Raw genomic sequence first — 23,597 nt, forward strand, 5'->3', positions numbered from 1 at the left:
AAGTCACTGTGAGGATAATTTTATATCTATACACGCTGAGCATCCCTAATCTGAAAATCTGAAATGCTCCAAGATCCAAAACTTTTTGAGTGCTGACATGATGCTCCAAGTGAAAATTTCCATGCCTGACCTCATGTGATGAATCACGGTCAAAAGGCTGTCAAAACTTTGTTTCATGCATAAAATTACTTAAAATATATAAAACCACCTTTAGGTTATTGTCTATAAGGTGTATATGAAACATAAATGAATTCTGTGTTTGGATTTGGGTCCCATCCCCAAGATATCTCATTATGCATTTGCAAATATTCCAAAATTCAAAAAAATCCAAAATCTGAAACACTTCTGGTCCCAAGCATTTCAGACAGGGGATACTCAACCAGTACATATTTTTGGCATACAGAAGTTCACTAGTTTTCTTTCCAAAACATATAAAAGTGGATTAAGAAAATAATACTTTTTTTTATTGAGAATGTTAATGTCCATTAAAAGTATAACCAACATCCATTCATCAGAGTGACCTTTGCAGATTTTGTAGGGGTACAAGTAAGACTTTAAGGGAAGTGAACATCCAGTACAAAGAAGAGATTCCATGTTTGTGGCTCAATGTCTTACACTTAAATTTCACAGTGCCTCAAGATTCTCAGGAGGGCACCCACATGTTCCCATGCGTATCCGGTGCTTTGACATAAGGAATGTTCCATATCCATGGCCGATCTGGGGGAAAAACACATTATGTAATATTTATTTGAATAGGATCATAGAAAATGCACTCACCTGATGGCATAAAAGCACTTATGTGCTTGACTCTAAACTGTGGTAGAATATTTTCTGAACCAAGCCCAGAAGATTTTCCCCCTTCAGACAACAGCTTTTAGCAAAGGTTCCTATCAGGACACTAGGGTGAGTGAACATGGGGAATGAAAAGGTTTGGCTGTGTCCCCATCCAAATCTCATCTTGAATTGCAGCTCTCATAATTCCCACGTGTTGTGGGAGGGACTTGGTGGAGGTAACTGAATCATGGGGGTGGGTCTTTCTCATGCTATTTTCATGATAGTGAATACGTCTCACAAGATCTGACAGTTTTATAAAGGGGAATTCCCCTACACAAGCTCTCTCTTGCCTGCCACCATGTAAGACGTGTCTTGCTTCCCCTTCACCTTCCACCATGATTGTGAGGACTCCACAGCCATGTGGAACGATGAGTCAATTAAACCTCTTTCCTTTATAAATTACCCAGTCTCCAGTATGTCTTTATTAGCAGTGTGAGGACAGACTAATACAGGGAGGCAGTCAGAGACACAGGGGTGAATCCTGGTGCTGCCACTTACTAGCTGTGTCACATTGACAAATCACTTTAACCTGAACCCCAGGTTCCTTATCTGTACCTATGTTGTGGAGCTGTCACGAGGACTGAGAAAAATCCACATAGACATTGTATCTGGCAGACAGAAAAGACCTAACAAAGGGCAGCAATTCCTTTCTTCTTTTAGGAAGCAGAAGAAAGCAACAGTAGTGGTTGGTACAGCCACGGGTGCAGCTCTCAGCTGGTCAAATGTAACCAAGAGGCCCAGAGTCACATCTGTAAAATGTTTTTGTTCTATTGTTAAGGGTTAATAATTTAGGAAACATGAAGGTCTCTGTATAAATAACTGTAGACCAAAGCTGAGGAAAGCAACACGCCTGGGTATGGTACAATGGAAAGAACACTGAGGACCATGTCAAGTCTACCTCCGTCCCTCTTAATATCCTAGGGAAGGCCTATGAGTTATGGCATCAAGTTCCTCCTCTATGGAATGGGAACTAATTACGTTAGCAACTGCCAGGGATTACTGTGGAGCACAAATGAGAACATCTGTGAAAGCTCCTGTTGTAGGTGCTCAATAAATGTGAACTTTTCTTCATTTTAACTGATGTTTCAGAAATTGAAAACATTTCAACAAATCACTTTTACCACACATTGCCACTGCTAGAGTCAAACCATTTCAAAAGAACTATAATATGGGTAGATCGTAAATACATCACAAGGATTAAAAATAACTCCCTATATTATTGTCTTGGTAAGTGTTACAGAGAAACTTCAAGGGGCTGGAATGCGTATTGTAAACTGCCTCTTGGCGGGTCTGGCCTGGACCACCAAGTTAAAGTAGTGTCTCCCAACTGCAAACTCGCCTCTGGGGCAACCTTTCCCTTTCTCTTGAACAGAGGCAGATGGTAGGTCACAGGAAGGTCTGGCAAACAATGGTATCTGCTGCTGTCTTCTTGCAGCCTCACTGTTTGTTCAGAGCCATCATACGAACAGCAGCACCCAGCAGGATAGGTGGGAAAAAATACCAAAGATGGCAGCAAATCATCAGAACACTCCGTCTCTGGCTTTGGGATGGTTTGAAAGCATGAAATCAGACACTTCTTTGTTAACTACACAAGCTTGTTAGAGAGCTATACACCTGAGTCTGTGTTGCATGTTTGTTTCCTAAGAAGCTGAGACTCTGGCAGGGCTGACAGCTCTGACTCCCCATTGCACTCATTGGCCTCAATAAGCCCTTGCTCTCTTCCACTGGAAACTCCATCTGTGCTTGGACTTCTGTTATTACCCATCTTTTCCTGTATGCTATTCTGTTGGGTAACATCAGCTCTGCTTCATTCCCAAGGCCAACGACACCTGATTCTTGCTATATGAGATATGAGTGCTATTAGACATACTATTCAGCAATGCAGGATTTTTGATGCAAGCATTTAGCACTCAGCCAGTAACTTAAAGATCACTGTTGCATTTACTCCTCTCCCTCAAAATTAGGTCATAAATGACCAAGCAAGGACCTGGTAACCACTCTGTTGGCAAATTCCCTGTAGCTCTGCTTTTTGAGTTTTTAGCCTTTCCAATACAAAAACTAAACTCTGCTGTTTAAATGAGTAGAATGTCTACAGCTGGCTGAAAAGCGCATCACTACCTGGAGGCAAAGATAGAAAAATAATCATAGGAGGAGAAAAGAAGGTGGTTGTGGTTCTTTTAACTCATCACTCCTGGAAATCAGCATTAATACTCACCGGTTGAGAAGAAAACCTGCTTTAAGCAATCCTCCTAAATTGTCCCATGAGAGGACAACTTGCCTTGTAATAATTCATGCACATGTATTCAAAACATTTGTTGCATGCTGGCTAGGTGCTAGAGATTTGCTAGGTGCTATGGATAGAGGGGAATAAGCCACGCATGAAACCTCACAGGGCTTCTAGTCCAGTGGGGAAAACAGACAAGCAGGCATGCCACAGATGTGGAGTTCTGACCTTTTCCATGTCTGTGTAGCAGTCCCCTAACCTGGCTGACATGAGAAACGCTGGGCACCCTGTTAGAGAACATTTCCAAGGGACACATGCACAGAGATCTTGTTTCAGTAGGTCTGGGTTGTGGCCTGGCAATATGCATTTTTATCAAATTCTAAAGATGATCTTGATGCAGTCAGAGTTTGGGATTCAAGGCTACAGGGGATGGGAAGCTGGCTTTTTTCTGGACTTTAGTGGAAGAATTTAAAAGAGGGGAGGGTCATGACCAGATGTGCGTGGTAGCACCGTAGAGGATGGCTTCCAGTGGGAGGAGACCAGAACTGGGAAGGTGAACAAGCAAGCAAGGCTGGGTGAAAAAGAGGAGGCCTACATTAAGGCCATGGTTGGAAGGATGAAAATGACAGCCCATGCGGTTTTGATCTCTTTATATACAGAGTCTCTGTCCCATCTCTCCCTGTGGTCATACTGTGTGCCTCTACTGCCTCTTTGTTAACTCTAGAACTTAGCCCTCCACAGGGAGGCAGTACCATGTAACAGGAAAGGGGGTGTGGGCACTGGAACCAGACTGCCAGTGGGGCCTTGACCAAGTTACTCTGAGTGCCCTAGATTCCTCATCTAGAAACTGGGGATTGTACCATCGTACTTGCCTCATGGGGTTGTGAGGATACAATGAATTAACTCATGCCAAGTGCTCATATGAGTTCCTGGTACACAAAAGTACTTAATGAATGCTAGCTGCTATTGCGATTACTCACCTCCCTCAATTCACAGAGGATAAGGACTGTCACCCTATGTACTATGTAGGTCTTAACAGTTTCTTTTTTTTTGAATAATCAGATAAATCCAAGTGAAGTACAAAATCCTGTTTAGCCAGGTAATAAGGTCTTTTCTCCAACCCCCTAAGAAATGGCCAGACTTACGACTCTGCTCTCACCCGCAGGCCTGAACACTCACACATACATTTTCCACTGTCATCTCTACGCAAAACTTGATGTATGACCTCCAGAAGCCACTGTCACTGTCTTTGCCTGAGCAGTCACTTTTAATTCTTATACCAGGAATAAGTAAAGTAGGGTGTGGGGGCGGGGTGGAATGCCAGAGAGGAACCAATTATCCTGAAAGATCCAATGCCATTTTACATTGGCCTACACTGAAATCCAGGAATGTACGAGACATGCCAGCTTGAAATGCCAAAGAAAGCTCTAAAGTGTTTTGCACTGATTTACCAAGTTAGTAGAAATGCAATTATTTGTAATTGCGGTATCAATGTTATCTGAAACCCATTAACACCTTTCTCTGTGAACTGCACATATTAATCTGTGACTATATACAGCAGAACAGAACCATCTAACTGGTGTGAGGATAAATTCAACTTGCTGAAACTCAGTACTTATTTATTTCAAAAGAATCAATTTCAATCCTAGATTTCCTTAAGCTTCCTGATTACAAAGTAATTTTAAAAGCTGAACTCGTAGTTCACTTTTAGCCTTCTGTTTGCGCTATGAAACAAAAATAGATTTTACTAAAGGAGATGGCCAAAATCATTCTAAAAAATGTTTTGGGTTCTTAATTAAAAAAAAAAAAAACTTCATTTCTGAAGACCTTTCAAAAACAGGTCCTTAAAAATGAAACATATCAACAATTTTTTTTCTTTTTTTTTTTTTTTGAGACAGAGTCTCGCTCTATCACCCAGACTGAAGTGCAGTGGCAGGATCTCAGCTCACCGCAACCTCCACCTCCCAGGTTCAAGTGATTCTCCTGTCTCAGCCACCCAAGTAGCTGGGATTACAGGCACGTGCTACCACGCCCAGCTAAATTCTATATTTTTAGTAGAGACAGGGTTTCACCATGTTGGCCAGGCTGGTCTTGAATTCCCGACCTCAAGTGATCTGCCCACCTCAGCCTCCCAAAGTGCTGGGATTACAGGTGTGAGCACCACACCCGGCCATACCAACAATTTAAAATAATATACCTTTTGTGCATTTTATTTGGAAAGGATAATCCAATCAACTTTGTTTCCCTTAGAAAAATACTTTATGATTCTGGACTCTAGCAATAATTCTAACAGGTTTAGACTGAAGTTTATTCTGCTACTATCTGAATGTAGGGGACTATTTAAAATTAATAAGGCAGTGGGAGAATGGTTAGACCATTTAGGAACCGATGGTTTTAAAACCTTTTGGAGGATTATGTATATTATGTATGTGCTAAATCTACATTATGCATACCTCATGTGCCAAACAGCTTTTAAGGACCTCTTCAGCTGGTGTGAGTGTCCGCCTGTAATCCCAACACTTTGGGAGACCCGAGGCGGATCAAGGTCAGGAGATAGAGAACCATCCTGGCCTTGCTTTCACGGTGAGAACCCTGTCTCTACTAAAAAAAAAAAAAAAAAAATAAAAAGCGTGGTGAGTGCGTGCCTGTAGTCCCAGCTACTCGGAGGCTGAGGCAGGAGAATATAAGTGAACCCAGGGCCGGAGCTTACAGTGAGCGAGATGAATTGCCACACACACTCCAGCCTGGGCGACAAAGCGAGACTCCGTCTCAAAAAAAAAGGACCTCTTCTATTAAACAACTACATTTACAAATTATACTTGTTAACAATTATGTACACCCTGGTAAACACCAATTTAACCAATCAATCAAAGTTAACATCACCAGTAATTAGACAGATCAATAGGATGTGTCTCCTGATATGATGCACCAGGAAGAACACATTACTTCTTTGGTATTCTTGGTAAAAGTGCATAACCTAGGTCTAATTATAAAGAAACAGTGAGTGGAAAACCCAAAGTACAATGTTCCTCAGAGTTTATAAAATAAGTGGTCTATGCTATGCAATGTGTTGATGTCATGAAACAAAAAATTGTGGAACTGTTCCAAATTAATGGAGACTAAAGAGACATAACTCAATAACTTTCTCTTTTGCTATAAAGGATATTATTGAGGAAACTGACGAAATGTGAATAGTTTTGAATCAATATTAGCTGCTGATATTGATCACTGTACTGTAGTTATGTAAGATAATGCCTTTCTTTTAGGAAATATACAATGAAAATATTTACGGATAAAATGACATCACATTTGCTACTCTCAAATAGATCAGAAAAGTTAATATGAGAGAGGATGTAAATGTGATAAAATATTGACATTCGGGGAACTTGGGTAAAGAGTATATGGGAATTCTTTGTACTCTTCTTGTAACTGTTCTGTAAATTTGGAATTATGCCAAAAATTTGAAAGAAAAAATACTATATAAGGACTCATATGTATTTTTTAAAAATAATGAAAACGAAACAACCTTCTTAATAGACTATAACTAATACCTCTGAAGCTTTGCATGTTCAATTACTTCTTAAAGGAGTCATACAATTTATTAAGTCCAAATAAGATAGGCTTTATTTCACCCTTAGCTCATTACTTTCTCACCCTTTACTGTCTCAATAGCATATAACAAAGTGAATATAAGCTAAGAAGAGAGTGCAAAGCAGATGCCCTTGGAAGAAAGGTTAAGATTACACAGTGATCTATTTTGCTTCCTCTTCAAAATCAAGGTCACACAGCAAGTGGGACATATGGAAAAAATTTGTGTTAGATTTTAAAAGGTGGTGATTTTGCTTTATAAAAGCCTTCTTTGGGCCAGGTGTGGTGGCTCTCACTTGTAATCTTAACACTCTGGGAGGCTGAGGCAGGAGGACTACTTGAGCCTAGGAGTTCAAGACCAGCCTGGGCAACACAGTGAGACCCCATCTCTACAAAACATTTTTTAAAAATTAGCTGGGCATGATGGTGCGCACTGTAATGCCAGCTACTCAGGAGGCTGAAGTGGGAGTATCACTCGAGCCCAGCAGTGTGAGGCTGTAGTGAGCTGAGACCATGCTACTGCACTCCAGCCTAGGTGACAGAGCGAGACACTATCTTTAAAAAAAAAAAAGGCCGGGCCGGTGGCTCAAGCCTGTAATCCCAGCACTTTGGGAGGCCGAGACGGGCGGATCACGAGGTCAGGAGATCGAGACCATCCTGGCTAACCCGGTGAAACCCCGTCTCTAGTAAAAAAATACAAAAAAAAAAAAAAAATAGCCAGGCGAGGTGGCGAGCGTCTGCAGTCCCAGCTACTCGGGAGGCTGAGGCAGGAAAATGGCGTAAACCCGGGAGGCAGAGCTTGCAGTGAGCCGAGATCTGGCCACTGCACTCCAGGCTGGGCGACAGAGCGAGACTCCGTCTCAAAAAAAAAAAAAAAAAAGGCTTCTTTTAAAATGACTGCTATTAGTAAAATGGCTTTGGTTAAGTATGATTTTTCAGGGGAAGAGGAATGTAAGTTTGATGAGAGTGAGGATTTGTGCCTGTCTTGTTTGCCAACATATTCCAAGTACCTAGATGGTGTCTGCACACAATAGGCTCTCAATAGAGATCTGTGGAGAGAATGAATAAACAGCAACTACTGCACCAAGCAAGGAATACTGGTAGCTGAGTCTTAGTTGTTGCTTTCCTTTCATCATTTTCTTGGTTTCAAGATACCTGGTAGCCTCTTGCATTGAGCTTTACTTCATTCACAGCAGTATATTCCTTTGCTAAGCTTTCTGTACAGTCTTCTGTCTTAAAAAAAAAACCACTGACAAGATCTTGGAGGTGTTACAATGGCTTGAAGATCACTTTTTTTTTTTTTTTTTTGAGATGGAGTCTGGCTCTGTCACCCAGGCTGGAGTGCAGTGGCCGGATCTCGGCTCACTGCAAGCTCCGTCTCCCGGGTCCACACCATTCTCCTGCCTCAGTCTCCCTAGTAGCTGGAACTACAGGCGCCCGCCACCTCGCCTGGCTAGTTTTTTTTTTTTTGTATTTTTTAGTAGAGACGGGGTTTCACCGTGTCAGCCAGGATGGTCTCGATCTCCTGACCTCGTGATCCGCCCACCTCGGCCTCCCAAAGTGCTGGGATTACAGGCTTGAGCCACCGCGCCCGGCCGAAGATCACTTTTTAAAATGAAGTGCTTTTCAAATGTTCTTAACCACTCACTTTTTCAATCTTGGTAAATGCCTTTCTATAGTCTATACGGCTCTTCAGGAATGTTGGCTATATATGAACTGGTGATACTGAATTACTAATACTGTCCTACATGCAACTGAGGCAGTGTAGAAGACAAAACAGTACCAATATTAAATAAAATGCTCCAGTCTCTCTTGTATGTATCTTTATTTTTTTTAAAAAAATATTATTTTAGCTTAAGCATACCCTGAGATTATATGTATCTTTCAAAAGAAATGCTGAAGAAACAAACAAAACTCATTTAAACACTGGAAAGCATTCTGCTTGCTGGCCAAATAAAAGATGTATCATTCCATGGTCTAAGACACTATACCTAGTTGTAAACTTCTAAGTTCCTGGGAATGCTTACTTTACTGGAAGGAAAGGGACCTTGGAACATTTTTTTTTTTTTTTTTTTAGACGGAGTCTTGCTCTGTCGCCCAGGCTGGAGTGCAGTGGCCGGATCTCAGCTCACTGCAAGCTCCGCCTCCCGGGTTTACGCCATTCTCCTGCCTCAGCCTCCCGAGTAGCTGGGACTACAGGCGCCTGCCACCTTGCCTGGCTAGTTAGGCTCTTCTAGCGCTTCCATTTTTGCCTTCTTAGTCCTTTGAAGATTAGGACTAAAGAAATGAAGGCGGTGGAATCCAGTCAGGGTGCAGGGTTGGAGATGGGACGTGCAGGGCCCAAGGCCAGACCCCAGCAGATAAAGCCTAATCAGTCAGTCCCCACTTCCAACAGGGAGGAAGAGAACTTGGGTTTAAAAAAAAAAAAAGAAAAGGAAGAAAAGGAACCTGAAGAACAGATAAGGGGAGAAAAAGACAAAAGTAGCACGAAGCCAAAAGAGGGAAGAAGAGGTAGACAGGTTTAGGGACAGACTTGCACAAGCTTTAGATATTTAAAAATCACCAGCTCACCACGGAAAAGGGGAGGGAATTCACACTAATTCAACATCTACTGTTGCCAGGAACTGAACTTTGCATTTTAATAACAATTACAATAAAAGCAGCTAATGTTTATTGACTGCTAGCTCTGAATAAGTACTTTATAGATAATCTCAGTTAATCTTTTCAATAACCCTATAAGGTAGGTACTCATAGTTCCTTATTGTGTAGACAGAGACACTAAAACCTAGAGAAAGTAAATAAATGTCCAAGTCTATTTAGCAAGTTGTGGAGTTGGCACATAAACATGGCCTGACTTTAAAGCAGGCTTTTCCTGGTTTTTTTTTTTTTTTTTTTTTTTTTGGTGGCAGGTAAGGTGCTGACAGACTGCTTTAAATTCTGATAAGAATCCTGATAGTCTTGCTATGGAAAACGAAATATGCATGAATACACAACAAATTAGGAGGACTCAACAGAAAGGCTATAGGGAATTTCCACACTTTAGAAAGAAGAAAAAGAATGCCTCCTAAAACTTAGTCTCAAACTATTGATTAGAGAAATACAAAGTTACCAGCAAGAGGCAGGACGGCACACTGGACAGCATGAGATAGGATTAACTTTGTTAGATGTGTCAACACAATCTAAGAAAGGGCCCATCAGACAGAGGAGGCTTGGTTCACCATGAAAGCTGAGAATGGTTAGTGGGTGGGGAAGTTGTGAGAACCCATGAAACACTGTCGAGGGAACAGAGGAACCTACTGGGCAAGGCCGAGCTTGGTAAGAACTGGAGATTTTGGGGTATCAATGAGTGATGTCATTAAAATTTGCCAACTGAAAAAAAATCTTTTCTCTGTTCAGATTTAACACTGGCTCAGACACCTGCAGATTATAATTTGGTTACTCATGTAGGCCTCTCCTTTCCAGTGGAGAATATGCTGATTTGGTGATGTAATTTGCCATTTTAAATTAAGTGTGTCTTGATTATATATCTCATCCTGTCTGAGTTTGCTAAGTGTGGACCCACCTTAAAGACAGATATTCTCAGGGCTGATAAAAGCAGCAGAGCAGCCTGTGAGGCTGGGATACATGCAGGCCGGACATAGGTGGGTACACTGATGCCAGCCAGCCTTCCTCTGAGGACATCTGAACCTTCTGTAGCTATTCCTATTATGTTTCTACTGTGAAAGATACTTGGTGACTGCCCTTAAGATTCAATGCATGCAGTTTTCAAAGTGTGGCCCCTGGGGACCTCCCTTTTGAGGGTTTGTGAGCGTGCTGGTTGGGAGGGTCTGTGAAGTCAACACTATTTTCATTGTAGTATTAAGCCATCATTTGTTGTTTTCACCTTCATTTTTACACAGGTATACAGAGGTTATATGATGTGATATCACAACAGCCTCAAAGAGAGCACAGCAATGAGAATTCAGGTGTCACCTTTTAAGATGCACATAAAGAGGCTTGCAAAAACATAAAATACCACTTCCCTTGCTATTTTCTTCTTTTTGGAAATTGTCATAAGAACTTTTTTTTTTCCTTAGAGTTGAGGTCTTGCCTTGTCACTCAGGCTGGAGTGCAGTGGCTCAATCATAGCTCACTGCAGCCTCAAACTCCTGGGCTCAAGCAATTCTTCAACCTTAGCCATCCAAGTAGCTGGGACTACAGGCATGATCCACCACATCCGCCTATTTAAAACAATTTTTTTTTTTTACATACTGGGTCTCACTATGTTGGGCAAGGTGGCCTCGAGCTCCTGGCCTCAAGTAATATTCCTGCCTTGGCCTCCAAAGATGCTGGGATTACAGGTGTGGGCCACCGGGCCTGGCATAAATGTATATTACAATAGGTTTATTATTGTTACATTTCTTGGTTTTAATTTCTGATAGTTAGGCTGACCTTTATGATGGTGTGAAAGTGATATGCATTCAGTAGAAACAGTACTTTGGTACAGTCTTCAATAAATTCCATGAGATAGTCAACAATTTATTATAAAAGAGTCTTTGTATTATTTTGCCCAAGTGTAGACTAATTTAAGTGGTCTGAGCATGTTTAAGGTAGGCTAGACTAAGCTATGATGCTCAGTAGGTTTGGTGCATTAAATGCATTTTTGACTTATGAGATTTTCAATTTATGAGGGGTTTATCAGCATGTAGCCCCACTGTAAGTCAGGAAGGATCTGTATAGTAATTATAGGATACAAAGGGATTCTAAGACTAACTAGTGGCTACACAGCCCCAGACAGGTTGGCACAGGTCTCTCTGCAAACCTGAGCTTCCAGAGGGTTCCATGAGCCAGGATCCCACTAAGACCAAAGGCTTCTCCTGGGCTCTGTTTGTTTTTCTTATGCATATCCACCCATGGTTTTCCTTTATCTGTGTCTTACCTTTACTTCCATACAGTTCTGGAGGCAAATCATATGGCACAGGAAAGGTGGCCATTGGCTCCTGGCTGCCAGCGAAGAACTTCTGTTTCACTTTGAAATTGTCTAGACCCTGCAGACACACAGAGGAAATCTATGATTGCACCTCATTTTCTGGGTTAAAAAAAAAAAAACACCCAGAAGGCCCCAAGAAGCAATAATATCTTTATGGTACCTAAATAAAGTTCAGATTATTTCGGAGCTATTTTCCATGTTCATAGGCAAATATATTTACAAGCCCCCTGCCTCAAATTTTTTTTTCTAAACATAAGAGCTTTAATTTTCAGGAATTAAGTTATAGCAAAGTTTGCAAAAGTTTAACAAAGGATGCAAAGAAAAAAGAGAGACAATTTTGGATATGATAGCCCATTTCAACCAAACATTATGTACAGTTTGCAGAGAGTTTGTAGAACTCACTGTATAAAAATACCTCAAAATACTTCCAACATTGCTATAGTAACAGGCTGCCTGGAGTAAGAAGAAATAAAAGCTGCTTTCATGTATAATGAAAGTGTTCCAATATAATGTGACAGAAGTATAAAAATGAAAAATTTTTAAGACCTATCAAAATGGAAGGTTTATTCCAAGAACTCTAGAATAGGGTATTAATTTTAGATCTTAATCAGGGTGGAAGTGGAGGTTCTATATCTAGGCTGATGTTCACACTGCCACTTCCTTCCAACACAGGGCCTGCCGCAGTGCAGGTGCTTACCACATGACTGATGTGCCCCCTTGTGCTTCCATACATTGACCATCTCCTGCCCCTTTGTGGATTATCCTGGCATTCTGCTTGTCTGTCTGTCTCTCATTCCTTCTGTCCACCCATCCACACACATATCCACCCTTCAGATCCTCAATACGCACATACCCAACAGTGCTGATGTCTTAGGAACCCATAAAAAGAACAAAGACTGAGGTTCTTAGTCCCTGTAACTGTGCAACTTAGCAAGCGGAGGCTGGTCATGGGCGGTGTCAGAGAACACGGGGAGGTCCGTGTTGACTGGGCTTCAGAAAATCTGGGTTCTAGCCTTTCCTGTGGCATTTACTAAGCTGAGTAAATGGCTGATGTCTGCACATTCGTTCATTTGACACTTTATTTCTCGAGTCCCTCTTCTGGGTCAGGCATGGTGCCAGGCACTGAGTGTGTAAGAGTTAACATAAACATCAACATCCTTGTCCTCATGGAGTATACAGTCTGATGGAGGGACATCAAATACATCTATAAAAGTAAAATAAAAATTACTATTTGTGTTAAGTGTTGCTAAGAAAAGCAAAAGAGTGCCATAAGAGACTAGCAGGCCTATTTTAGACTCGGCAGCAGGGGGTGATCAGTGGAAGACTCTCTGAAAAAAGCAACACCTTTATTAAACTCTGAAAGATGAGTAGAGCTTGGTCAGGTTGGAGAGGAAAGAATTATGTTGCAGGTGGAGGGAATAGCATCTGCAAAGGCCCAGAGGTGGCAAAGAGCCTGGCAAGCCCCAGGGACTAAAACAGATGTTCAGTGGGACAGCTGGCCACTTTTATTAGGTTTCTTTTTTTTTTGGAGACAGAGTCTCACTTTGTCACCCAGGCTGGAGTGCAGTGGTGTGATCTCAGCTCACTGCAGCCTCTGTCGCCCAGGTTCAAGCAGTTCTCATGCCTCAGCCTCCTGAGTAACTGGGATTACAGGCGTGTGCCACCATGCCTGGCGGATTTTTGTAATTTTAGTGGAGATAGGGTTTCACCATGTTGTTCAGGCTGGTCTTGAACTCCTGGCCTCAAGTGATCCACCCACCTCAGGCTCTTAAAGTGCTGGGATTACAGGTGTGAGCCACTGCACCTGGCCTAGGTTTCAATTTCTGTGTTTGTAAAAGTGGGATAGGCTGGATGTGGTGGCTCATGCCTGTAATCCCAGCACTTTGGGAGGTCGAGGCAGGCAGATCACTTGAGGTCAGGAGTTCAAGATCAGCCTGGACAACATGGTGAAACCCCATCTCTGATTAAAAAAAAAAATAATAATAACCAGGAGTGGTAGTGTGTGCCTGTAATCTCCGTTATTTGGGAGGCTGAGGCAGGAGAATAGCTTGAACCCAGAAGGCAGAGGCTGCAGTGAGACAAAATTACGCCACTGCACTCCAGGATGGGTGACAAAGTGAAACTCCACCTCAGATTAAAAAAAAAAAAAAAAAAAAGTAAAAGTGGGATAATCAAGGTTCTGGAGACATTACCATTTCTAACTTTAGCACCTAGCACAAAGTCCTGGTGCATAGTAGGTGTTCAAGAAATACTGATCTGTAGAAATGGGACTAAAGTTCCTTTCCTGCTTATTTTATAAGCTTCTGCACAAGAGCAAATAGCACAACCTGTATGAAAGCGTTTTGTGTATGTCAAGACCTACAGAAAAGTATGGGTTACAGCACTGATGAAGATGGTGACCAGTAATACAGGGAAAGGCAGGAGGTGGCAAACTCTACACAAAATAGGAAGAAATGCCCTTCTTCCAGTCATTTTCCTTTTCCAAGAAGGACAAGGAAAGGCTTTGTAGAGGATATTTTAGCTAGGGCTTGAAAAATTGGTGTAATTTTAATAAACAGAGAGATGATGGGAAGAATACCAAGCGTGAGAACAGGATAATCAAAGGCTGGGTGGGCAAAGCACAAAGCAGGCACGTCCCAGGAGGGCAAGGGCCCTAACACAGAGGAGGGGGACAGGGAAGACATGGAGGGTGGGCAGGCCGGCTCAGCAGCACCTGCCCCCAGGTGTCCCTGCTCACATGACACCTTTGACACACTCTGGATCTGAGGAAGCCCTTAATTATCTCTTGCTTTTGCAGACTGCTTACTTGCTGTATGGTTCTAAGCAAGTTACTTAGCCTTTCTGTGCCTTGGTTTCCTCGTTTACGAAATGAAGATGATACGAGCACCTAACTCATAGGGCTACTGTGAAGATATACAAGTTATTTAACAATGACTGGCCCATGGTACATATTCCTGGAAACAAATGAGTATAATTGTAAGTATTTTCAGAGCAATTCTCTGTGATGTAATCACTCCTATTTTACAGAGGAGGAAACATATTTGGAGGTTAAATAGTTGCCCAAGGCCATACAGCTATTAAAAGTGGCAAGGCTGGGCACAATGGCTCACACCTGTAATCCCAGCACTTTGGGAGGCCGAGGTGGGTGGATCACCTGAGGTCAGGAGTTCGAGACCACCCTGGCCAACATGGTGAAACCCTGTCTCTACTAAAAATACAAAAATTAGCCAGGCATGGAGGACTATGCCTGTAATCCCAGCTACTTGGGAGGCTGAGACAGGAGAATCGCTGGAACCCAGGAGGCAGAGGTTGCAGTGAGCTGAGATCACGCCACTGTACTCCAGACTGGAAGACAGTGACAAAACTCTGCCCTCCCCGCCACCCAAGAAAAAAAAAACAAAACAAAAAAAACTTGGGCACGGTGGCTCATGCCTGTAATCCCAGCACTTTGTGAGGCCGAGGTGGGCGGATCACCTGAGGTCAGGAGTTTGAGACCAGCCTGGCCAACATGGAGAAACCCTGTCTCTACTAAAAATACAAAAAATTAGCCAGGTGTGGTGGTGCGCATCTGTAATCCCACCTACTTGGGAGGCGGAGGCAGGAGAATCGCTTGAACCCGGAAGGCGGAGGTTACAGTGAGCCGGGATGGCACCACTGCACTCCAGCCTGGGTGACAAAGCGAGACTCTGTCCCCCCAAAAAAAATAAAATAAAATAAAGGTTGGCGGGGCTGGAAATCATACCGTGTCCAATTCTTGGTCTTACATTCCTTCCACCAAGCAAACAGATGGTCTCACATTCACCACCAGGAACTGTGACAAAGGAAGAATTCCTTGAAAATTTAAGGCAGGCAGGGTCAAGATGAGCCGAATTCTAGAAACCCTGGTATTTGGACATTTTAAAAAATAAAGAGGCCAGTGGTTGGGAAGTGATAACAAGTTAATGATTATTAAATACTTTTTTGGAGTTTCAGGTAAAATATGACTTCTCTCTTATTTAGCTCCTATTAGTACTGATATTTTCAAATGTATCATGGCCACAGGTTATGGCTCTTTATAGCCTGGGCCCAGATCTGAGGCTGTGTGCTCAATCCATGATTCCATTTTGTGATATTTGACTTCCGATGTGAGAAGGTTTGAACTATCCCTTTCTGACAGAAACCAATATGCTTTTATTTTGAATGCCATTTATGATCCAAATTCTAGGTTATTACAAAAAAGTACTACTTTTCCCCTTCAATCTGAATGTCAAATAATTTGAGGCTGTCTTCTAATGATCATTATTTCTATATCACAGTGGTATCACTTGGCATTTTGCGAAACAGAGGAAGGCACCCTCCCAGGCATAGATACTTAGAAGACAGTTAAAACAATAAGTTTATAAAACACCAGGTGAGAGGGTGGACATATATCACACATAAGAAATTGCTGGCTTTTCCTTTCTTCAGCTTTGGGAGTGAAAGAGCTGATTATCGCTGTGATGATTTATGTTTAGCAGCTTAGCTCAATCATGGGGAACAGGAGGCATGCTTCAGTTTCAGTTAGAGATGTAATTTATGTTTTTATCTGCATCTATCCGAGTAGCAACCTCAAGTGGTAAAACCCTACACAAGGCATCAGGCTTTCCTGGATAAAACAGTGACAGCAGCTGAACTTCCCAGAAGGGGCACACTTAGTCAAAGATCAACTAATTGGCAAGGAAATAAATTACAGGAAGGTGGTGGCATCTTTCCTGCAAGGCATGATCACGACTGAAAGTGCTTCCTACTAGGGGCTTAGGAAAAGCTTTGTGGAGAAGTGTAAACCTAACAGGATTTTGAAGGATGGGTTTTTGATAAGCAAAGGGGCTGTTTGTGTGGGGCTGGGGGAATGCAGTTCAGAAGGAAAGAAAAGAGTGCAACCTCATCACAGAAGTGACATCAAGATTCTGATTTGACTGAAAACCCACGGAGTATCAGCCCCTGCTTTCAATCTTCTGTTGAACTGTGTGGCTTATATGCGATTGCTGCTACCGCTAATATCAACTGCAACCTTTACTGAGCACTTGGTAAGTACCAGGCACTGCTGTAAACACTTAGTAGGTTATAACTCTTGATCTCACATGAGATCCTATGAGTTACATTGTTTCCATTGTACAAGGAGAAAAAGGGGCCTACAGAAGTAGAGTAAGGGGGCCAAGTCTAACACAGCTTGTAAGCAGGATCCCAGCTCCTCTCTGTCTCACTTCAAAGTTCATTCTCTTTCTCTCATTTTGGCTCCTAGAGATCTGAGGTCCCTAAGGGATCTGTTCAATGTGTTCTCCCATATTCTTTTACCAAGCTACTTCAGAGTTTCTGAGGCAAAGAGCAGTAGAGCCCAGGATCACACTACTAGTAAAAAGGGGCCATTGCTGCTACAGCCTACGTGCCTTAATGTGCTAACAAATACTTGTGGGTGGCTAGAGCCTGCGGGACATGCTGTTCCAGCTCACAGTGGACCTTGATGTCACACAAAGGAGTCCGGACATCGTCTTGTGGGCCAAAGACTGCTGCTGAGGATTTAAGGGCAGAGGAACACAGACATTGACATGTGGGCAGAAACCCAGCAGTAGGCTGAAATGGGGAAAACAGGCAGGAAAGGGTCCGTTCATCCAGGGGAGAGAGAAGGTGACGACCAGTAGGAACAGGCAGAGAAGTTCTCGCCAGGGCAGATGGTATAGGATGTGGACAGGTGAGAGGAAGGAGTAGAACGCAAGAGCTGTGGCTTTATTTGCTGGATGCGAGAATATCAGTGGGTACCAAGATACGCCATGTCAAATTGCTGCCCCTCTGTGGCCTCCTGGGAAACCCTGGGGGCCCACAACAGACGGGCTGGGCCCAAGGCAGGTAGGCAGGGCTGGTGTTGGAGGGAAGACAAAGAGAGGGTGAAGGTGGTGGCTCTTGTAAACTGTATCAGTTCTTCCAGCCAGAGTCACATCATAAGAGTGCATGTACTTGTGGTACACACCGTGTTCACAATGAAGAAGTTTAAACAGAACAGAGAAAAGAGAAAGTAAAGACTTTTTGGAACCCACTAGCACAGGACCAAGTGACGCTGGGGCTCAGAAGAGGCTGAGATCAGCACAGGGACACCTGGGCCACCTTCATCCGGAAGGAAGCAGTATTGGACCCTGATCCAGGCTTCTCAGATGCCTATGTGCAATATTATTCCCAGAGGCAGGAGGAATTCTAGCCACAGTGCGCTAGACAGGCTCAAGTCCAGGGCCTACTCAGTGCCTGACAGAGTATGTGTTCAATAAACACCAAAGGAATGAGGTCCAAAGAGAGAAGTACTTGTACCTCCCTGATACATGCTCAGAGGCCTTCGGGTTTGGAATACAGCTACTGATCTTTGAAATAATCACAGCTTTCCTATATTGAGACTTTCTGAACCGTAGTCTAATTTAAAAGTTAAATACACTTAAAGGGACAACCCAGAAAACATTATATAATTGATAGATTGATTTTAGACCTGAAAAGAATAAAGTCTTTGATTTAAATTAACGAAGTTTTGTTAAGCGCCTACTATATACCAAGCATCACTAAGTGTTGGACATACAAAGTCAAATGTACCTTGATGTGACTCTCCAAAGCTCTTGAAAGTGTTCTTAGTCAAAGGGGAAGCTACCGACATCATACTGTACAAGTAAGGTTGCTCTCAAAAGGATGTATTTCCGGATTTATTCACTTAAAAGAACAAGAAAAAAATAGGAACACGTGGTACCAGGGACTTACAGCCTACAGATCAATCCCAGGGTTCAAATGGCATCTTTATCATGAATGGGAAATGCTGGTTCTCCACCTGCTGTATTTTCAGTTCACAGTAGTGTCACATCACATGGCAACTTGGTTCCAGAGTGACAGGCCCTAATCCTGGCTGTGGGGAATTAGAGAACTGCAGGATTCCTTTTCTAGGTGAGGCCTCTGCAGTGTGTGACACTGTGCCATTCTGGGCACTAAGCTTGACTATCGGCAAACAATGGCTCCAAATGAGCCTCCCAGAACAGAGCAAGTGACACAGCCTACTGGCGAAGGACAAAAGTGGCAACTCTGGCTGCTGATAACTCAGACACGTGGGTGATGCGGACACAGAGTTCTACCAAGAGATATGAAGGAGGGCTGATCTCAAGGAATTAAATTCTGGATGATGTCCAGTCTGAAGGATGTCTAAAAAATTCTGTATTAAGTAAGTCTATTTGGCAAACATGAAGCCAAAAACACTAAAAGGCATGTCTTGCTGGTACTGAACAGGGAAACCTAAAAAAAGATATTAACGCCTGGCCTCATTTTATGATAAACTGCATTCTTGTTAGTAAACATTTTAGGATTATGATACAGAAATCTTTTTTTATTTTTATCATTTTTTATTATTATTATACTTTAAGTTCTAGGGTACATGTGCACAAAGTGCAGGTTTGTTACATATGTATACATGTGCCATGTTGGTGTGCTGCACCCATTAACTCATCATTTACATTAGGTATATCTCCTAATGCTATCCCTCCCCGTCCCCCCACCCCACGACAGGCCCTATTGTGTGATGTTCCCCACCCTGTATCCAAGTGTTCTCATTGTTCAATTCCGACCTATGAGTGAGAACATGTGGTGTTTGGTTTTCTGTCCTTGCGATAGTTTGCTCAGAAGATACAGAAATCTTTAAGATATTTATTAAGTTAATTTATAGGGATTGGCATTTGTAAGTACTGCAGTGGACTCCTAAGTGTATGTGTATTTTAATTTCAAGACAGCTACAGATGAGCTATTCCATATTGCAAATTGCTTTACAATACAATTTGTGAACAGATTTAAGCACCTACTGCACACAATACCCACTGGATCAAAATCACAGTCTCCATACTATTTCACACACTTCTCACATTGTTCGGTATGGGTCAACTTAAAGGAAACAACTTCAACTAACAGACACTTAGGAAAAGCCTCCCACATGACCCATTCAGCTCACTCTGGTCCAGAAGACACGAGTCGATGGTCACAATGCAAAGTGGGATATGTGCTGAGCCCCAGGTTCTAGAAAGTTGTGGATGCAGAGGAGGGGTGCCTGGAGTGAATACAGGTGCAGCAGGCAGAGGTGGGGTGTAAAGGTGTCATTCTCAGTACAGATTATGGCTGGCTAGCAGGGTGGATCTGGCTTGTAGTGAGAGCCATGAGTTCTGCACAGCAGAAACAGTAAGTACCAGGAAGGAGACATTAGGAGTCGGAGCACGAAGGGGAAAAGCAGCCCCACTAAGGAGCCTGGATTCTGCCTTACAGGATCTCCAGCAGGTAACATAACCAGATTTGTGGTCTACAAGGCCCATTCCCACAGCATGGGTGTGGCCCAGGGAGGTGAAGTGGGGGCCATGGCAGTAACTGCTGACTCGTCCAACATGTGATGTTGCGGGGGTGGTTCAGAGGGAACAAATTATCAAGCAGCATTAAGGAGTGAGAAATGACAAGATCTTTTGGGAGGCTGAGAAGGATCACTTGAGCCCAGCAGTTCAAGACCAGTCTGAGCAACATGGCAAAAGAGAAAAATTAACAAGTCAGCTGGGCGTAGTGGCACACAGTTGTAGTCCCAGCTACTCAGGAGGCTAAAGTGAGAGGACTGCTTGAGCCTGGGAGGTCGAGACTGCAGTGAGCTATGATGGCACCACTGTACTCCAGCCTGGGCAACTAGGCAAGAGTCTGTCTTAAAGAAAAAAAAAAAAAAAAGAAAAGACATGCCAAGAGAGTGAGGTGAATGGTAACAGTGACTCATTAATAATCAGGTTTGTTCAAGAGTGTGGCTTACGTGGCTAAGATGATGATTTTGATAATACATGCAATGTGCTATATCCTCGAGTACATTTTAAATAGTATAAATCATAATCCTAATTTCAGAGTTATATTTTATAAGATTCAAATTCTCTGAAAACTGGCCTGAGACCACTAGCCCTGCTTAAAAAAATGATGCCTTTCTACTATCCATGTGGAACCAAGGCCAGTGGTGTGTTCTGTTCTCCGATCTCCTTCAGATTGGAATTCCAGCCTCTCACACCCACGCCCCATCCCCATTCCAGGCACACAGAACTGTTGGCTCTTTCCCACACACAGCCTGCACTATTATCTCTGTCTGGAAGCCTCCTCTTCCCTGACAGCAGGTTAAGCTCATACTCCTTTCTCAAGAGTGAGATCGAATGCCATCTCCTTAACAAAGCCTTTCCTAAGCCCCCCAGGCAGACTACATGGTCCCTCTTCTCAGAGCCCCTGTATTTTGAATGCCCCACACCCTACTTCTTGTCACATATTGTAATCACCGGTGTCTGTTTCCTCAACTTATCCATGCGTTTCCCGAGAACGAAGCCTCCACCTCATCCTTTATTCTCTCTGCAGGGGCCTGGAAGACAGTAGGCACAGGGTGTGTGTGGGACTGAAGTGAGTGTGAAGGAGGGCAGTCCCAGGCCACTGGAACATTCAGGTAGGAGCCTGGGGTATGTTTTGAGGAGGGAACTGTCGAGCTGTTCCATTGGACAGCCTCTCTTTCACAAGCTAAGCGTCTCATTCCTGTGCACGTATAAACTCAGCGAAATGACAAACTACTTCATGGCACAAATCCCTGGGTCATCCTCAAGGTCAAAACCATCAATGTTAATTTTGTGAAGGCCGAGCAAAGGTCTACTTTTTTTCCAGAAGCTTCACATATCAGTAGACAACATAGATGTTGTGATACAGGCACTTAAAGTCTCCTGTATCAAAAAAACCCAACCCTTTTCACAGACTGACGAGACGCACATCAACTCACTTATGGGTGAAACCCCCTGGTAGTATCTACCCCTCAGGGTGACTTCCTCACCCACATCCATCCTCCCTTCTCTGGAAACAGGCTCATTCTCTGGGGATGGAGCTGGGAGAGTCCTGAGTCATGGAGGGCAGATCTAGGCCTGAGGCGTCACTGGGAGGTGGAATGGCCAGCACCGGGCTGCACAGTCATGCTAGCTGCAGTAACCTAGGGAGAAGGGCCGCTGCTGAGTCCCCTAAGAGGGCCTGGCCCTGTCACTTCCAAGTCTCAGCTGCTCGGCAACTCCTCTGATCCCGTGACATCCACCCAGCGTCTTTTCAGTAAACTCCTTTCATCTGTGGGCTTCTGTGGGCACAAATTGTTTTCCGTAACACACAACAAAGTCCTCTGGCTCTGCTCACTCAGGTAGGCACCTCCCTCAGGTCTCAGCCCCCGGCTCTCACCCAGGAAGGATGTCTCTGTCTCATTGCTTAGGTGTATCAGGTGGCCATCTGACTCTATGACCACCCTGGCCAACTAGCCTATGAGCTCCCTGGGAGGGGAAGGGTAAAGTCATTCTGTTGTACCATCCACAATGCCTGATTAGAGCACTCTGCCCAAGTCATTTGTGATTCACTGAAGGACACAGACAGCCCAACCAAAGGGACAATGGCTGATGAGAAGACAGGTATAGTGAGTGGGGCCTCACCAGGTTCATGATGGAAGCCTGCTGGAAAGCACTGTTCCAGGCTCTGTTTTTTGAGATGTGCTAACAAACTCTTGGAAAATCAGTTACAATCTTAGACTGTTAATTACATTGTCACCCTACTCGAGGCCTAGCTGTTGAATCTGTTAGCATAGTCTAGAAGGGGTGGAATCTGTTTTATATTCTTATCTGACGGTCTTTATAAATAATGCAACCTCTATTTTACCCAGAATGTGCTATAATGGGGCTCTTTCTTACTCCAAAATATAGAGGAGCCCACCTATACAGTCAGTTTAGGCATTCCAAATGATTATTTCTTTTTCTCCATTAGCCTTCATTAATGGATAGTCAGAGAAAGAATACCTGGGGTAAAAAATGAATAGCTCAGAAGGGTTTAGAGGACCTAGAAGGGCAATACATTTCTTCCTATTAGCATTTTCATGATCAGCATTTTCATGGGCAGAACAGTTACAAAGGACCAGACTTTTGTAAATGCTGACAACAGAAGCCAAACAGGAGTGATGTGGAATTTATTCCAGTACTTATTATTGGGCGAGAACTCCAGCCTCAGTTATTATAAAAGCCACAGTCACTACAATCACACCTCCTAGTGTTGTGACTTCATCGTTACCCAGAAATTGTGTGATAAAGCTGAAATCTTATAACTAAAAGAGGTTATATAGTTTTGTAGTGAAACTGAGATGGAAAGAGAAAGAATGGATAGATTGGTGAGAAGAGGAGAGAGAAAGGGAGAAAAGAGCTCTTCACCTGAGCATGGTGTGAGAAACAGTGAGCAACGCTGGGGTGGGCTGGGAAGGTGGGTGCTCTCCAGAGTGCCTTAAGACTGGATTAAGCGGTGGCTCACACCTGTAATCCCACTTTGGGAGGCTGAGGCAGGCAGATCACTTGAGGCCAGGAATTGGAGACCTGGCCAACATGGTGAAACCCCGTGTCTATCAAAAATACAAGAATTAGCTGGGCGTGGTGGCAGGCGCCTGTAGCTCCAGCTACTGGGGAGGCTGATGCAGGAAGATCGCTTGAATCCTGTAGGTGGAGGTTGCAGTGAGTTGAGATTGTGCCACTGCATTCCAGCCTGGGCAACAGAGTGAGACTCTGTCTAAAAAAAAAAAACCCGGATTAGTCCAGATTGAAGTCTGAGGACAAGCACACACCAACTCCTCAGCTAAATCTTCTGGTCCAGTCAGAGTCGTCCACAATGGAGCTTTGTCATGGGTGTTTGTCATAAATTCAACTATAGCCAGTTGTGGGTGGTGGGAGGGAAGGGAAGGGAAGAACGCAGGGAGGGAGGGAGGGAAGGAGGGAAGGAAGGAAGGAGGAAAGGAAGGAGGGAAGGAGGGAGGGAGGGAGGGAAGGAAGGAAGGAAAAGGCATTAGCCATCTCATTGTGTGGGTGAAGCATCAGCCATCTCATTGTGTGGGTGATTCTGAGTGTGTGCCCACAGTGACAGGAAGGGAAGAAGGGAGGAAGGAAGGAAGGGAGGGAG

The 23,597-nt window shown here is 43.4% G+C and overlaps 1 protein-coding gene across 5 annotated transcripts in view; it reads right to left on the reverse strand.

The window, feature by feature from the left end:
* Positions 1-442: 442 nt before the first annotated feature.
* The window catches only part of TDP1 (tyrosyl-DNA phosphodiesterase 1), an 88,467-nt gene continuing 65,312 nt past the window's right edge, over positions 443-23,597 (reverse strand). For 3 of the 5 annotated variants that reach the window (XM_009212114.4, XM_009212115.4, XM_009212116.4), the window contains exon 15: positions 11,148-11,673. In XM_009212114.4, the coding sequence (XP_009210378.2) occupies positions 11,395-11,673 (279 nt within the window). In that variant the 3' untranslated portion in view covers positions 11,148-11,394. Of the gene's footprint in view, positions 718-11,147; positions 11,674-18,203; positions 18,318-23,597 lie in introns of those variants that run through there. The other 2 variants (XM_003902148.4, XR_002523663.2) reach the window with 2 other exon arrangements.

The sequence above is a fragment of the Papio anubis genome, chromosome 7, assembly GCF_008728515.1.
Source record: "Papio anubis isolate 15944 chromosome 7, Panubis1.0, whole genome shotgun sequence".
Lineage (NCBI taxonomy): Eukaryota > Metazoa > Chordata > Mammalia > Primates > Cercopithecidae > Papio > Papio anubis.